Raw genomic sequence first — 17,957 nt, 5'->3', positions numbered from 1 at the left:
CCAGACTTCTCACCAGAGACCATGAAAGCTAGAAGATCCTGGGCAGATCTCATGCAGATTCTAAGAGAACATAAATGCCAGCCAAGACTACTATACCCAGTGAAACTCTCAATCACTATAGATGGAGAAACCAAGATATTCCATGACAAAACCAAATTTGCACAATATCTTTCTACAAACCCAGTCCTACAAAGGATAATAGGAGGAAAACACCAATACAAGGAGGAACACTATACCCTGGAGAAAGCAGGATAATAACCTTCTTTCATCAAACCCAAAAGAAGATAACCACACAAGTATAAAATTAACATAAAAAAATGATAGGAAGCAATAATCACTATTCCTTAATATCTCTTAACATCAATGGCCTCAATTCCCCAATAATAAGACAAAGACTAACAGACTGGATACATAAACAGGACCCTACATTTTGCTGCACACAGGAAACTCACCTCAGTGTCAAAGACAAAAACTACCTTAGACTAAAAGGCTGGAAGACAATTCTACAAGCAAATGGTCTCAGGAAACAAGCCGGAGTTGCCATTCTAATATCAGATAAAATTGACTTTCAACCTAATGTCATCAAAAGAGACATGGAAAGTCACTTCTTGCTGGTCAAAGGAAAAATCCACCAAGAAGAACTCTCAGTCCTGAACATCTATGCTCCAAATACAAGGGCACCCTCATTCATAAAAGAAACTTTACTAAAGCTCAAAGCACACATTGCACCTAACACAATAATTGTGGGTGACTTCAACACTGCACTTTCCTCAATGGACTGATTAGGAAAACAGAAACTAAACAGGGACACAGTGAAACTAATTGAAGCTTTGGACCAATTGGATTTAACAGATATATAGAGAACTTTTCATCCCAAAGCAAAAGAATATACCTTTTTCTCAGCACCTCATGGTACCTTCACAAAAATCAAACATATAGTTGGTCACAAGACAGATCTCAATAAATATAAGAATATCAAAATAATCCCATGCCTCCTATCAGATCACTATGGAGTAAAAGTGGTCTTCAATAGCAACAAAAACAACAAAAAACCCACATACACATGGAAACTGAACAATACTCTACTCAATGATACCTTGGTCAAGGAAGAAATAAAGAAAGAAATCAAATACTTTTTAGAATTTAACAAAAATGAAGGCAAAACATACACAAATCTATGAAACACAACGAAAGCAGTGTAGAGAGGAATACCCATAGCTTTGAGTGCCTCCAAAAAGAAATTCAAGACAGCATACACTAGAAAATTAACGGAACAACTGAAAGCCCTGGAACAAAAAGAAGCTAATTCACCCAGGAGAAGAAAAAGACAGGAAATCATCAAACTCAGGGCTGAAATCAATCAAGTAGAAACTAAGAGAACCATACAAAGAATCAACAAAACCAGGAGCTGATTCTTTGAAAAAAATCAACAAGATAGATAAACCCTTAGCCAGACTAACCAAAGGGCACAGAGACAGTATCCAAATTAACAAAATTAGAAATAAAAAGGGAAATTTAACAACAGAAACTGAGGAAATTCAAAAAATTATCAGATTCTACTACAAAAGCCTGTACTCAACACAACTGGAGAATCTGGAAGAAATGGACAATTTCTTAGACAGATACCAAATACCAAAATTAAATCAAGATCAAATAGATCATCTAAACAGACCCATAACCCCTAAAGAAATAGAAGGGGTCAAGAAAACCTTCCAACCAAAAAAAAAGCACAAGACCAGATGATTTTAGTGCAGAATTCTATCAGACCTTCAAAGAAGAGTTAAACACCAATACTCTTCAAACTATTCCACCAAATAGAACAGAAGGAACACTACCCAACTCCTTCTACAAAGCCACTATTACGCTGATACCAAAACCACACAAAGATCCAACTAAGAAAGAGAATTTCAGGCCAATTCCCCTTATGAATATCGATGCAAAAATACTAAATTAAATTCTTGCCCACCAAATCCAAGAACACGTCAAAACGATCATCCACCATGATCAAGTAGGCTTCATCCCAGGGATGCAGGGATGGTTCAATATAAGGAAATCCATCAATGCTATCCACTACATAAACAAACTCAAAGAAAAAAACCACATGATTATTTCATTAGATGCTGAAAAAGCATTTGACAAAATTCAACATCCTTTCATGCTAAAAGTCTTGGAAAGTACATGAATTCATGGCCCATATCTAAACATAGTAAAAGCAATATCCAGCAAACCGGTAGCCAACATCAAACTAAATGGAGAGAAACTTGAAACAATTCCCATTAAAATCGGGGACTAGACAAGGCTGTCCCCTCTCTCCATATCTTTTCAATATAGTTCTCGAAGTCCTAGCTAGAGCAATTAGACAACATAAGGAGGTCAAAGGGATACAATTTGGAAAGGAAGAAGTCAAACTATCACTATTTGCAGATGATATGATAGTATACTTAAGTAACCCAAAAAAACTCTACCAGAGAACTCGTACAGCTGATAAACAGCTTCAGCAAAGTGGCTGGTTACAAAATCAACTCAAGCAAATCAGTACCCTTTCTATACTCAAAGGATAAGCAGACTGAGAAAGAAATTAGGGAAATGACACCCTTCACAATAGCCACAAACAACATAAAGTATCTTGGGGTGACTCTAACCAAACAAGTGAAAGACCTATACGACAAGAACGTCAGATCTCTGCAGAAGGAAATTGAAGAAGACCTCAGAAAATGGAAAAATCTTCCATGCTTGTGGATTGTCAGGATTAATATAGTTAAAATGGCCATCTTGCCAAAAGCAATCTACAGTTTCAGTGCAATCCCATCAAAACCCCAATTCAACTCTTCATAGAATTAGAAAGAGCAATTCTCAAATTCATCTGGAATAACAAAAAACCCAGGATAACTAAAACTATTCTCAACAGTAAAAGAACTTCTAGGGGAATCAGTATCCCAGACCTCAAACATTACTACAGAGCAATAGTGATTAAAAAAAAACAACTGCATGGTATTGGTACAGTGACAGGCAAGTGGATAAATGGAATAGGATTGAAGACCCAGAAATGAACCCACACACCTATGGTCATTTGATCTTCAACAAAGGAGCTGAAAACATCCAGTGGAAAAAACATAGCCTTTTCAACAAATGGTGCTGGTTCAATTGGAGGTCAACATGCAGAAGAATACAAATTGATCCATTCTTATCACCTTGTACTAAGCTCAACTCCAAGTGGATCAAGGACCTCCACATAAAACCCGACACACTGAAAGTAATAGAAAAGAAACTGGGAAAAACCCTTGAGGACATGGGCACAGGGGAAAAGTTCCTGAACAGAACACCAATAGCTTACGCTCTAAGATCAAGAACTGACAAATGGGACTTCATAAAATTACAGAGTTTCTGTAAGGCAAAGGACACTGTCAAAAGGACAAAACATCAACCAACAGATTGGGAAAGGATCTTCACCAAACCTAAATCCGACAGAGGGCTAATATCTAATATATACAAAGAACTCAAGAAGATAGACCCCAGAGAACCAAATAACCCTATTAAAAAGTGGGGTATAGAGCTAAACAAAGAATTTTCACATGAAGAACTTCGGATGGCTGAGAAGCACCTTAGGAAATGTTCAACATCATTAATCACTAGGGAAATGCAAATCAAAACAACCCTGAGATTTCACTTCACACCAGTCAGAATGGCTAAGGTTAAAAACTCAGGAGACAGCAGGTGTTGGCAAGGATGTGGAGAAAGAGGAACACTCCTCCACTGCTGGTGGGAATGCAAACTGGTGCAATCCCTCTGGAAATCAGTCTGGCGATTCCTCAGAAAACTGGGCATGACACTTCCAGAGGACCCTGCTGTACCACTCCTGGGCATATACCCAGAGGATTACCCAGCATGCGATAAGAATACATGTTCCACTATGTTCATAGCAGCCTTATTTGTAATAGCCAGAAGCTGGAAAGAACCCAGATGTCCCTCAGTGAAGGAATGGATACAGAAAATGTGGTATATTTACACAATGGAATACTACTCAGCAATTAAAAACAATGAATTCATGAAATTCTTAGGCAAATGGTTGGAACTGGAAAATATCATCCTAAGTGAGGTAACCCAATCACAAAAGAATACACATGGAATGCAATCACTGATAAGTGGATATTAATTAGCCCAGAAGCTCTGAATTCTCAAGACACGGTTAGCATATCAAATGATACCCAAGAAGAGGGAAAGAGAGGGCCCTGGCTCGGAAAAGAGTTGATCCACCATTGTAGGGGAGTACCAGGACAGGGAAATGGGGGGGTGTGATTAGGAAATAGGTGAAGGAAAGAGGGCTTAGGAGACCGATGAGGAGGGGGGAACTGGGAAAAGGGAAAGCATTCGGAATGTAAACAAAGAATATAGAAAAGAAAGAAAGAAAGAAAGAAAGAAAGAAAGAAAGAAAGAAAGAAAGAAAGAAAGAAAGAAAGAAAGAAAGAAAATAACCTAAAAGCCATTTGCTGAGACTCAGTTTAAATACATGGTGGTATCCCCAAGCAGTGGTGAACTTGTAAAGAAAGCAAAGACTAATCCACTACATGGAACTTGTTGTTGAGTGTGACAAACAAAGACCAGAACAGCATATACTGTGTGTTATCAGGTAGATTAGAAAACTGTAAGTCCATATGCTTATATAAGATACGGACCAGTGGCTGCTTCCAGAGGAGGGACCAAGCATCTTAGATTTAGGGGATGTTTTCATTGCTTGATTGGAAAAAAATACTTTAAAAATTAGAGTTTTGGGCTGGAGAGATGGCTCAGTGGTTAAGAGCACTGACAGCTCTTTCAGAGGTCCTGAGTTCAATTCCCAGAAACCACATGGTGGCTCACAACCATCTGTAATGGGATCCGATGCCCTCTTCTGGTGTGTCTGAAGATAGCTACAGTGTACTCATATATATATAATAATAAATCTTTTAAATAAATAAATATATATAGTATTCTTACAATCCTTTTAAAAATATTTATTTCACTTTTTAACTAGGTGTATATGTGTGTGTTTGTGTTGGGGTATTTGCAGGTACCTGCAGAGGCTCACTGATTTGACTAGTCACCTGTATGCTGACCAATGAGATTCAAGGATACATCTGTCTTGGTCTCTCCCATCTCCCACTCCCATCTCCCCTCTTCCTGTCCCAGCAGTGGGACTATAATATGCACTGACACCCAGCTTTGTAAGTGAGGTGGCGGGGATACAAACTCAGGTCTTCATGCTTGTGTGGTAGGCACTTCACCAGCTGAGCTGTCTCTCCCAACACCTGTTTTAATCAATCTTTAAAATGTTTAAGTCAGTTATAGTATCTCACACTTTTAATCTTTAGATTGGGACTGAGGCAGAAGTATCACAAGTTGAAGACAGCTAGCAATGCATGATATGGCTCAGTCTTACAAAAGAAAAAATAATTAAATGCCTCAGTCATAGATACCAATATTCGCCCAAAAGTGCTCCATCCTTATTATCAGACTGAATAAGGAACAGACAGAGCAACTCTCCTCTCCTGAAATTTTGTCTGCAACCTGACCCTTACTTGCAAGATGTGTGACTTCAGTAACGTTCATGTTACTGTAGTATACACCATGCCACACATCTCTCAGCCCTCTGCCCTTTACTGTTTCAGATTTGCTCATCTACATATGTCCTTGAAATCCATGTGGTTGCGCGCTGTAGCAGGCACATTCATGCTCCTAGACATTCAGATTGTGCTTCATATTCAAGATCTTAATTACTAGCTGTATGGTTGCTGTCTTTGTGAGGCATTACTACAAACACTTAACTATCAGACAAAAAATACTGTGGTGATATACACAGCACAGGCCACAACACAGCCTTCCAAAAAAGCCTGGGCCTTGGAGTTTCTTCTGCTCTCAAGATCTACGAAGCCCATGACACTTCAAAGACTAGAAGAAAGCAATGATCATGTTGGCAAGATGGCTCAGTGGTTAAAATTCCAGGCTGCACAGCCTGGAGACCTGAATTTGAAGCCACAGACTCATGAAAAGGTGAGAAGAGAGAACCAACTCTGCAAACAGCCAGTAGTTAAGATCTTGGGCATCAAGCACACTCTGAATGTCTAGGAGAACCCACGTACCTACTCCCCGGTGCAACCATACGGATTTCAAGGTTATAGGCAGATATGTGAGAAAATGCGCATCATTAAATGACAGGTGCTGCAAGACCCCCACAGGTATGCCATGCACTCCAATACACACTACTGTTTGATTTCTGAGGCCTGGGCAAGGGACTGAGGCGCATATTTTACACACCAAAGTGGACCTGGCCTCCAGGGTCTCCCAGAATCCCTCTGTCTCTACCTGGCATACCCTGCCCCCAACCCTGGACTTTCTAGCTAATTTTGGTCTCTCTCTTCGTCTATTCTTCTCCTCTTCTTTCTCTGCACCTGTACCCTCTCTTTCTCTCCCCCACCCTCACCCTATGGTGACTCCCCTGGCCTCAGTCCTTGGGCCAGCAAACTCACCTGAGTGCAGCTGCCTTTAATTTAATATAATCTAATCTGGTTTGAATTGGCTCATTTCACTGGTGGCAAAGAAACAACTTACCAACTATTGCTGCTGCTGCTGTCACCAGTGCTACTGCTACTACTACAGTCACTACCACTGCCACTGCCACTGCCACTGCCACTGCCACTGCCACTGCCACTACCACTACTACTGCTACTACCATAGAAAAAATAAACCAATGGCAGTATCTTCAACATTCATCTGGATTATTATTACTCCATTTTTTTAAGATTTATGTTATGCATATGATCATTTTGCTTGCATGTATATACCATACATACACCGTATGCATGTAGCACCACCTATGGAGGTTCAAAGAGAACATTGGATCACCCGGAGGTCCCGGAATTACAGGCTGTTGTAAGTCATCTGATATAGGTTTAGGGAGCTGAACCTGGGTCCTCTGGAAGAGCAGCAAGTGCTCTTAACCACTGAGCCATCTCTCCATCATTTCTTTTGTTTTTTCTGGGGGAGGAGGTTGAGACCGGGTTTCTGTGCAGCCTTGGCTGTCCTAGAACTCACTCTGCAGACCAAGTTGGCCTCCAACTCACCTGTCTCTGCCTCCTGAATGCTGGGATTGAAGGCATGTGCCACCACCCACCCAGCTTCTCCATCCAAACACCTTGACTCAGCTCCCAATATCCGCCTCAAGACCACAGAGTCTTTTTGAATATACTCATTTCTTGGCACTTGCTTTAAGATGTGCTCTGACGGTGTTTCTCCCTAAGGGGATGCCAGCCTGCTGGGCATGTGCAGCCAGGGATGAGCGATCAGGTAAAGCACAAGTGAGCTCAGGGCTTGGCTGTCCATTGTGAGGCTGAGTAGGCCTGGTCTTCTGGCTCTCTGCTATTTCTGTGGGAACAAGACTGACATCCGGCCAGAGAGTCAGCTCCACTTCCAGTAGAATTTAAATAGTCATGCTAATGAATATTAATCAGTGACCTGTACACACTGAGTATAGAGAAGTTCATCAGTTTAATCCAGGCAAAGGATCCACACTGCCTCTGAGTGAGAACAAGTCTTCATGTCACAGGCCCATGATTATAAGCACGGGGTGAAACTTGAACAAGACGAAGACTCTGAGCCAGGAATGGTGCTGTTTGCCTTTCATTCCAGCAGAGGCAGGAGGATCTCTGTGAGTTTGAGGTCAGCGTGGTTTACACAGTGAGGTTCAGGACAGCCAGGGCAGTATAGTGAAACACTGTCTTTAATATATATATATGCATGTATGTGTATGTATACGTATGTATACGTATGTATATGTATGTATATATGTTTATATACATATATACATATGTGTATATATACATATGTATATGTATGTATATGTATGTGTATATGTGTGTATATACATATGTACTTATGTATGTATATGTATATGCATGTATATGCATGTATGTGTGTATATATGTGTATATGTATGTATATGTATGTATATATGTGTATATGTGTGTATATATACATATATATACATATGTGTGCATATATACATATGTATATGTGTATATATATATATATATATATATATATATATATATATATATATATATATATTCCAGAGCTTTGGAGTGAGTCCTCTCTCAGTTCGTACTTGTTGCTTTCCAGAGCTCATCCAGAGTCTTGGGCCTGCTCCCCCTGCATTGCTGAAGGAGCTAGCCTGAGGAGAGATAGCATGGTATCAGTACTCAACTGCCTTATCTTCAGCAATCAACTATTTGAGCCCTCCCTTCAGGTTATATTGTGGGGAGTACTTCTCAGGACTCTGAACTCGGATACCTATGATGTGAGCCTTTTCTCCAGATGGGTCGCAGGGAGCACTCCTCGGGATTCTAGATTTGGATAGCTATGATTTCTGAGAGATTTCTGCAAAGAAGACAGAATCAGCTGGGTGTGGCGTCACATGGCACTGATGCTGGGCACTTGGAAGGCACAAGCAGGTGGATCTCTGTAAGCTTGAGGCCAGTCTGGTCTGCATGGTGAGTTCCAGACCATCCAGAGCTACACAGTGAAAAACTGTCCCAAAGAAGGTAAAGATGAAGACAAAGAAGTCAATGACAAGGTAGATTTCTGTGAGAGGACTTTGAAAGCCAGCCATCGTACTGTGGGCAACACTGGTCTTAGCCACCTATTATCAGGATAACATACACGTTGGGTGATTCTTGTGTCCCGAGACTTTCTTGGACTGCGCCATCTAATCTCAATTCTTTGCACTTTCCCTTGTGCACAATCAGCTGGAAGCAAAGATGCGGGGTGGTCCTGGGTTCCTTGAATTGGAGAGGAGCCAAGATTCCAGCCTCTGAGGGAGAACTGCCAGCCAGCTCATAGCCAGACAGCACAGCCTCAAAGAGGACCTGTGCTTCCTTTTCCTCTGAGTCACCGTCATCTCTCACTGTCTTGCTTTGGAAGGTGGGCAAAGGAAGAGTCTAGAATTCAGGCAGCCCATAATGGTGTCGGGGGTGGTGGAGTGGTGGTGGATAACATCTTAGAGAATCACAAGAAGGGAAATCTCCCTCTATCTCATATTTATACAGTGCCATATAATTTTAAATTATACAACTGATATTTAAATAGAACATAAATTATAGATTACAATGGGTCAGAATGTGGCCAATACAACCTCTCTACCCATTCCTATCGGATCTATAAGTTTGGGAGGTTTTTTTGTATAAAGTTTTCTTTATTAACTTATAAAGAAAGTAAACGGAAGGTCGAGGAGAGGTCATCTTTAAAGCTAGCTAATGAAAGTTAAAAATCTTCTAATAATTACTTTTGGGGCTAAAATATATAAAACACACACAAGTACACACACACACACACACACACACACACACACATGACAATTAAAATTGTCTTTGTGATTTTGGCCAGAAGATAATTCTGAAAAATAAGCCAGGAACCATATAATACATACCAGTTTAAGTCTATTACCAGCTAAATAAAATATTCATTCTACAAGCCACTTTATTTTTCTCTAATGTCAATAGCTAGTATTTTGTCAGTGCTCACTAGTTTTGTGAACATTAACAACCTTGATCATACAGTGGCTGTTAGAAATTGTTTTCAAGCCATATACAGTGGTACATGCCTGTGATTCTAAAACCTGGGAAGCGTAGGCAGGACCAAAAGTTTAAGGTCATCCTTGGCTACTTAGCAAAATCAGGCCACACTGAGCTATGTCATATCCTGTCTAAAAAGAAAATAATAAAATATAAAATATAAACCATGAATAAACTACATCCTCTCCAGCCTAGAAGCTGGTCCACAGACACACACAGACTCAGCATCCTTTGATGCACTCCCTTCCAAAGTCAATGCTGGTGCACAACACGGGATGAGGCCATTTCCAACAACTAGAAATAAACGTCGAAGTTTTCCAGCTCCCTGCGGCTCAGCCTGGAAGGGTTGTGAGCTTTGAGCCATTGCTTTCCAACCTGCAGGGAAAAGGGAGAAACTTCAAACCTCTACCTGGACTATCCTTAAAATAACCTCGTAGGGTGTGGTTGTCTATCCTCATGTTACAGACTAAGGAAAAAAGATCAGAGCAATACAACATGTCCCTCAAGACCAATGATGAGTATGAAATGAAGACGGGACTTGAATCCATTCTCCTGCTCAGTTCAGATACTTTTTTCCCATGATTCTTTATGACCCCCAGAATGCCTTAGCCATACAGTCTCCCCTGCAACTCATAGCATTATACCACTGTAGAGCTAACATATCCTCTTGTGTCCCCAAAGGCAACCACACAGCTTCTCCCTTGTGACTAAAGACAATATACTAGACCTTGGGTGTTTTGATTATAGTATGAGGCTAATATTTAGGGTGTGCTTTGCGCCTTAATTTCTCTGGATATAAACTGTAAGCATAGAGACTATAGGGCTATAACTCGGTGGTAGAGTACTCGTTTAGTACACCCAAGGTCGTGGGTTCTATACCTAACACTGAAAAGAACAATGGAAGGGTATTATACCTACCTTACAGCATGGTGTGATTTGATTTGTGCACAGGCACTGGGAATTTGTCTTATACCTTAGGAAAACACCCTAATAAATGTTAGATCCCTCTTTCTTCCTTCCATGTAGAATTGATGGGTATCAGTTAGCTACAGGATTCAGTGCCACTTTTGAATGACATCCTCTGTAGAAGTCTGACATCACCCACGTTCTGAAATGGTTCCCAACAACTTGCTAGTTTTAGGAAATGATTTAGAGTCATTTATTTTCCCCCTCTGATTCTCCTCTGTATGCCCCACAGATATCCTTTAACATTAACATACAACCAGGAAACGAGCTTAGGGACAGCCCTGGTTTAGAACCCACACCTCACAGACTTGAACACATGATACGACTTTTAATTAGACATTCAGACTTCTGGGACCTTAGTGTTTTCCTGCAGGATCCCTAAAATCCCAGTAACTATGAGGCTGTATGGATGACCTTGATATAAGTATATTCTCCTGGCTGGATCTCAAGAGTCCACAGACACTAAACCTAATGTGAAGAAGAGTTCCGGAATCTTACCTCTTCATACACGGTAGAATTTAAGGAAGGGTTCTGGTTCCTCTTCTTGGATCCAGACTAGAAATGGAAGGTTAAGAGGGTTTAGGTTTAGGATAAGAGATGCCTTACTCCTCCTGATTTTTATGCAAGATCCTGAAGGGAAAACCCCCCACCTAGAGTTAATGGTGATACTTAATGATACCCAAAGCAGTACAATGCATTCCAGCCTATGATGTGACCTCCTGAGGTAAAGTCAGTTAGTACTCGGTACCCACACAGCCCTCCAATCCACAAACACACATTCCTCCTGTTCACACATATAAACACATGTCCCTCAGGCAGTCCTAATGTAAACACCACCTGAACCAATGCATCATTGCAATACACCTTCTTACAATGTAAACAGCTCAGGCATATACATGTATGCAAACCTTAGTGCATACCTGAACACAGGGGTTTTATGAATCACTAGCTATGCTTTGAGTAGTATGTAGAATGTTTTATCATTGTGCATATGGTGTGTGGGGGGGGGCATGTGTGCTGTTGCAGTGTGCATGTAAGTCCCTACCTTAGAAACCTCTTCATGGTTCTCACTAAGACCTCAGCTGTCCTGGTAACAGCTCTGGGATCCTTCTGTACAAAACTCTGCTTCTCTCTTCCTATCCTTTACCTACCACAAAAAGTCTAAAAAAATCCTACATTCTTCTGTTCTCTGGACTTTAGGGCTGCTTTTTTTTCTCCAGGCAGAACTGGAAAAACATTTCTCTTTGTTAGTCCCTTCACATTCAGATATAATCATTTAAGCTACTCAGCTACACAGAATGAAAGTTCACTGGGGTATACACACATGCTCTGCAAGCACACACCTGCAAACACACTAGCGTACCCACATGTAAAACACACAGAACCCTCCAGAAAAGCAGACTCCTCACCTTCCTGGAAGGCTGGACTACTGAATATATTGTGCATTTTTCTTGCGATGTGGAATGAGAAGGCTAATGAGGAAAGAAACATATTTCAGAAATATAGATCACGCATAACACTTTGCCTCAACTGTGCTTAAGTGGAAGCTGTGAGCCCTGTTCATCAATGAGAAGAAACCTGGAACAGCTGGAGAGTAGGGACCCACGCTGGCCCCACTGTTACTGTTAGTAACTATCACCACGATTAGTCTATCTATATATTTTATTTCCTAACCTTTATGTTATTGCTAAAAAATGTTCCTTCTGCCACAAACAAGGTTACATATTCAGGAGAAGGAGGGAAAAAGAAAAATGAGGAATGAGGAGAAAGAGGAGATGAAGGCAGTGATGACCCAGTAGAAGAATTCAAACCCAAATGTTTCCAGTTTCCTTAGCAGTTCAGTGGCTCCATCTGGTAAAGTCTTCCTTCTCTAGACCTGAGACACACGTTCATCATAGCAGGCAACCAACTGTCTCCCTGGTAGGATGCTCCAAAGGAAGAATCTCATTCTCATTCAGCACCCAGATCAAGAGTTCGTCCTCAGATTTTTTCAAATTATTCTCTCAGGGGCCCAATGCAGCCAAAGCCAGTGAACAGGCAGATATTGATGACTCTTAAGATGGATTTCTTTGTGATACCACTCTGCTATCAAGCTGAGGGTTTGACTATTCCTGGTCCTGAAAGAGGTTAGAGGAGGGGAGGGAGGAGGAGAGTAAAATCAAAGAAGAAATGAAGAGCAGAGACGGGGAAGAAAAGAAGGGAGGAAAGAAGAAAGGGAGATGAGACAGGAAGACGAAAGGGAAGGGGAAATGACAGGAAGAGAAGGTTTTTACCAGACACCTTTCACTGCTATCCATCACCAGGCATTTTCCCTTGGAAGAGAAAGACCTGACACTGGTTATCAATGAAGTCATGTTATCTGCCAATATTTCAGGATGACTTTCTAATTCATGCATGAACGTCTGTGCTGTCAGGAGTTAGAGGCATGGCAGGAAGAGGAGGGATGGGAATTGAGAACCTGTTTGGCTCAACTGTCTTACTATTCAGCTATGTGGCCTTGAACACATCAGTTAGCCTGAGTCTTGGTTTCCTCATTTGTAGACATCATAAGACAGGTGAGTGAGATTTATTAAGAAAATAGCCATTACTATTAAGTCTAAATAAGATTTTTTAAAGACCAATCCATATCTACTTTTTCCTTAATAGAGATAATGATTAATGATACTATTAGGATAATCAGTACAAGGACTCCAGTTCTTTGAATCAGAGGAAAAACATAATCTGAATCTTGTAACAAAGTTCATCCTCAAAAAATAAAAAATTGCATTCTCCTATAGACAACCTGGTCTAGATTTCTGCTGGGTATGAAAGAATGAGAATCACTGTCAAGAGACTCCAAGAGTACTGATCATTTCAAACACTTTGCTACGGCACCTGTGGCTGTGTTCTGGGTCCCATGGAACACTACCATCTCATTCTCCAATCAATGGTGTGTTTTAAGTGAGGCTTAGGAAGTCCTGTAGACTGGAATGGGACGGGTTAACGAGGCCAGAGGGTACCTTGCACTGGATCGTAGAGTACATGGTGCTGCTGTCTCCATGGCATTTCTGCTCTGGCATCTGCTCCAGCACCTGCTCCTGCACAGAGAAGAGTGAAGCGGCGTAAAATAATCTCTGTCTAGGCTTGGAATGAGCAGTGAGAGACATCACAAAAGAAGGGGTCTCCAGGAGGAGAGCAGTGTGAAACTGGGAGAGCCGCATTATCAAACAACCCAGAGTGAGAAGAGATAGGAAGAAGAGTGGTTGACAGTGGACCAGCAGCAAGGAACGACCCAGGAACCAATAACCTGTAGGGTTCCCTGCCTCTTCCTTCCCTTTAGTAACATGGGACTTCCTTCTTGCCTTTGCTGACTGTGGAGTGGAAGTTGCCAACATAACCACTGACAGTCGGCAGACCTCCACTCTGAATCTTTCCTTGTTAGAGCGTTAAAATTCAGAAGGTCCAAACATTTTAAAGATGTGGCTACCATCCTCTAGATCCAGGCTTCACGGTTGGCTTACCCTTGGCCTCAGTCCAATCCAGAGAAGTATAATAGTGAGTGAGAACCTGGTCCCAACAAAGTCAGAGAGCGCCTGGCCCTTCCTGCTTCCCTCGCCTCATGCCTGCTCCATAGGCAGTTCGAGATGGAAGTATTCCATCTTACAAGTCTCCAAGAACACAGTGACAAATGGGGCTCTTATGGGGGTCAGGGAGGCCACGAGAGTTCAGTAGCTGAGCTCTCCAGAAAAAGTTGAGAAGGAGAGAAACACCGGCCCTTCTTAGCAGCTAGAAAGTCGGCAGAAGATTGTTGCTTCTCCCTTCTATTAGATAGAAGACCGATGTGAATCGTCTCCTTAAATATCTTCTAATACTGCCCTATTTTCTGCCCCATTTGTTGCCCCCCCCCAAACCTTTTTGAGGGAAAGTTCTTAAATAATAGGGTAGAACCAGCTCTGGCTAATGCACAGAGGAAAGCTGGTCCTGAACCCAGACTCTTTACGATGTATATAGGTTCTAACTATAGCACTGCTGACAATAAACATATGAAGGGTGCGTGCGCTCGTGCGCGCGCATCTTAACATTCAGCCCAGCCGGTAAGACTGAGCAGGAAGGAGGAAGATGCTGGGATACAGCCTGGGAAGGCATAGTAGACACGTTCTGCCCTTGCTTTTTGTCTACTGAGTTCGGCCCCTTGACGGATAGAGCACACGCCCCCTCTGCCTCAGTCCCATTTTCTCTGCTCTCTTTCTTTTCCCCTTTTCCTCTTTGGGCAAAGCTAGGAAACTGGTGGAAGGGAAAAAAAGATGGAAGGGAGCTGAAGATCACCTCGGAAAGATGCCTGTCCGATTCTCTTTGTCCCGTCTCATCTTCCTGGACAGCTGAGGAAGATCCAGAGGCCCTAGAACGTCCTTGTTGATCCCTGCTGACTTGTGGATTGTTGACAAAGTCATATATTGTCAACAGTTCCTTAGGTTTGGACTCTGTGTGAGAAAGGAAATAAAGACTAGAACTGCAGAAACCTTCCGAAGATTTCCTGTCCAGGATTCCACTTCGCAAGTCACACCTCTACCAAAGATGGTCATGATCTTAAAAATGGCTCTAGAAAACAGGCAGGTTAATGCTCTTGCCAGGACAGATAAAGAGCACAACAGAGCAATTACCCATAACATATATCCTCCACCAAGCAAGGAAGTCGCCAACCAAACCCAGTACCTTAGATAAATCAGCATATTGGGGACCATGCTGTAAATACCCCTGAGCCACCATAGATAGTGTGAACGGGAGGTTGCAGGCTTTGGTAACCCATATTCACACATATCCCAACACCTCTCCCAGGAAAAGAAGATACTGTGTTTACAATATAGCCCATGGACACAGGGTCACCCCACTACACCTGAAACCTCAAGCAACGGCATCCCTTCAGGAGCCTTCTACTTACGTGACTGCTTTCTCTTCTTCCACACACAGAAGCAAACGATGGCCCCGAGAAATAGTGCGACTAGAACACTGATGACCACCACAAAGGGCAGAAATCTGAATTCTGAGGGACACAGAAAGTAGAAAGACTAAGCACCCACTGCCCCATACATTAGCTTCAGGAACTATCCCAAACCCACTGTCCTCTCTCAGGGCCTGTCTCCTCACAGCCAAAGGATTCATCACCCTTGTCACGCCTCCTCAACTGGGTGATGGACTGGTAGACCTTACAAATTCCAGAAGAGTGGTGCTATTTACTTTCCTTACCTGAAAAAAAGGAGCTGTTTCCTGCTTTTAAGAGCTAATTACATGGTCTGGTACCTGTAAAACATCTTGTACCGCAGCTGTTGCGTCTATCTGCTGTTCTAACTCAGCAGATATTCACCACAGACCTACTACTACAAGCCTTCCATTTTTTCCTTCTTGCCTCTTCCTCATTTGAACTTCTACATTCACTATCTGTGTCACACATGGACGCTGATCTGTAATCCAACCAACAAGAAGTGAACGGTAAAGAATTTTGCATTACAGGTGTCCACTAATGAGCTTTGCATAAACATTATCTCATTTGATCTTAACACCAATCCTGTGAGGTATCTCTGATTATTTCTCTCATTTGCTTTACAGAGCAATAGAAACTCATAGAAACTAATTAACCTGCCTGAGATCAAAGAGCTATAGAAATGATGAAGTGAAGATGGCCAAGGCCCCTAAGCCAGTGTTCCTGTTACTACACCGTCCCTCGCTCCTGTTTGATCTTTTGCTGCTCATGAAGAACTTAGTTTTGTTGCCCCGCCCCTTGAGGAAAAGTTCTTAAGTAATAAGGTGGAACCAGTTCTGGCTAACGCACAATGGAGAACTGGTCCTGAACAGAGATTCTTCACAGTTTATATAGTTCTAACTATAACATTGCATTTTTACACAAGCTTTAATCTACAAATCTCTTTTAGGTCCCAGAAGCTTGGAACAATTAAACATCTTTTACAGAGACAGAAACTGCAAGTTTGGTTCTTTGGAGACATTTCCGATGAAAAGATATTTTTATGTATCTCAAGAGAGGCCAGAGATGCTTTTCTGGGACAGCTGTTGACCACAGCCACCTTACCTGTCTGGCAGAAGTGTGCTTTTCCTGAGAAAAGGCAGAGAGAGGGTTTAATGAGCAACTATCAGCCAGGGTCATTGTCGCTAACCCTCCTGGCAGAGGCAAGCTGGTATGGGAAAGGAACCTGGGGTGGCTATGAGAGCCAGAGTCATCTCCTTTGAACTTCCAGGTAAAGGCGGCCCTGCCACTGCATTCTCCTTTGTGTAACTTAAAGTTTTTAAGCAAATGTATTCGCAGGGAGATTCTTTATAATGTTAGCTTTATTACATTCATTTCTTCCTTCCATATCTACACTTTGAGTTAATCCTATTCAGGTCTGTAATTCCACAGAGAGCTCCTAGCTCAGGATTCCTACAGGAGGGACTCCTGATTCTCTTAGCAGGAGAGCTTCTGGGGTCTAACAACTGGGTGTTTTGCTCTGGCTGCTTGCTAAAAATTTGGAAACCACACTCACTTGGGGATCTGCCACTGAAGTAAGGAGGCTCAGAGGCACAGACCATTAGGTGGAGTAGTGGCTCATGATGGGGCTGCACTTCCTAGCCAGCTCCACCCACAGCCATGCCAGTTTCCTGATGCCTAAAGTGACTGATGGTAAGACCTGCATCCAGAGTCCAGGCCTGAATGCGGCACGTGGAATACTTCAAGTCCAGTCCTGTGACAACCTAATGGTGTTTCAGGGAAAGCTTCTGAGAACTTATTCTTTCTGCTTTTTCAGTGTTTTTCTACTCTGAGAAAGGAGAGATGTACCTGACCACCAGATAATAAAATACACTTCATGAAGCTAAATTTAGCATGGTAGAAACCCAAGCCCAAAGTAAGGGGCTATGCATATTTTCTGCTGCAAATTTAATGATAAAGACTCTGAGGGTTGGGTTGGGTTGGGTTGGGTTGAGTTGGTTAGGTTGGCTTAGGTTTGGAGTGCTGCTTTGGGTGCACAGGATTGGGTTGAGTGGGTTGGGTAGGTTGAGTTGGGTTGTGTTGAGTTAGGTGAGATGGGTTAGATGTGTAGAATTACATTGAGTAGGTTTGGTATGGTGGGTGGGGTGAGGTTGGTGAAATAGGATAGATGGGTTGGGTGGGTTGGGTTTGAACTAGATTGGTTTTCCTATGAGTGCCATGCTGATAACACATTAAGCCTTTATCTAATAAAAGAATGGTACAACCATAACTCAAGTAACTCAGGATAAGCAATAAATGCAGAACTCTGCTAAGTACCTTGGCATTTTCCTGCTGCCCCCCACTGACAAAGTACAGTGTTGTTACCTCCCAGGGAACTCTCCAGCTTAAGGTAAGACATTGCTCAGGAGAAACTGGGTCTCCAGTCTCTCAAA

The 17,957-nt window shown here is 42.1% G+C and overlaps 1 protein-coding gene across 3 annotated transcripts in view; it reads right to left on the bottom strand.

Moving 5' to 3' along the window:
* Nucleotides 1–17,957, bottom strand: part of Cd244 (CD244 molecule) — a 65,204-nt gene that overhangs the window by 32,914 nt on the left and 14,333 nt on the right. For 2 of the 3 annotated variants that reach the window (XM_052200087.1, XM_052200089.1), the window contains exons 4-9: nt 15,487–15,588; nt 14,874–15,028; nt 13,568–13,645; nt 11,978–12,040; nt 11,067–11,123; nt 7,503–9,977 (exon numbers count right to left, since the gene is read on the bottom strand). In XM_052200087.1, the coding sequence (XP_052056047.1) occupies nt 9,897–9,977; nt 11,067–11,123; nt 11,978–12,040; nt 13,568–13,645; nt 14,874–15,028; nt 15,487–15,588 (536 nt within the window). In that variant the 3' untranslated portion in view covers nt 7,503–9,896. Of the gene's footprint in view, nt 1–7,502; nt 9,978–11,066; nt 11,124–11,977; nt 12,041–13,567; nt 13,646–14,873; nt 15,029–15,486; nt 15,589–17,957 lie in introns of those variants that run through there. The other variant, XM_052200088.1, reaches the window with a different exon arrangement.

Source organism: Apodemus sylvaticus, chromosome 12 (assembly GCF_947179515.1).
Source record: "Apodemus sylvaticus chromosome 12, mApoSyl1.1, whole genome shotgun sequence".
Lineage (NCBI taxonomy): Eukaryota > Metazoa > Chordata > Mammalia > Rodentia > Muridae > Apodemus > Apodemus sylvaticus.
This window is presented reverse-complemented; position numbering and strand designations above follow the sequence as displayed.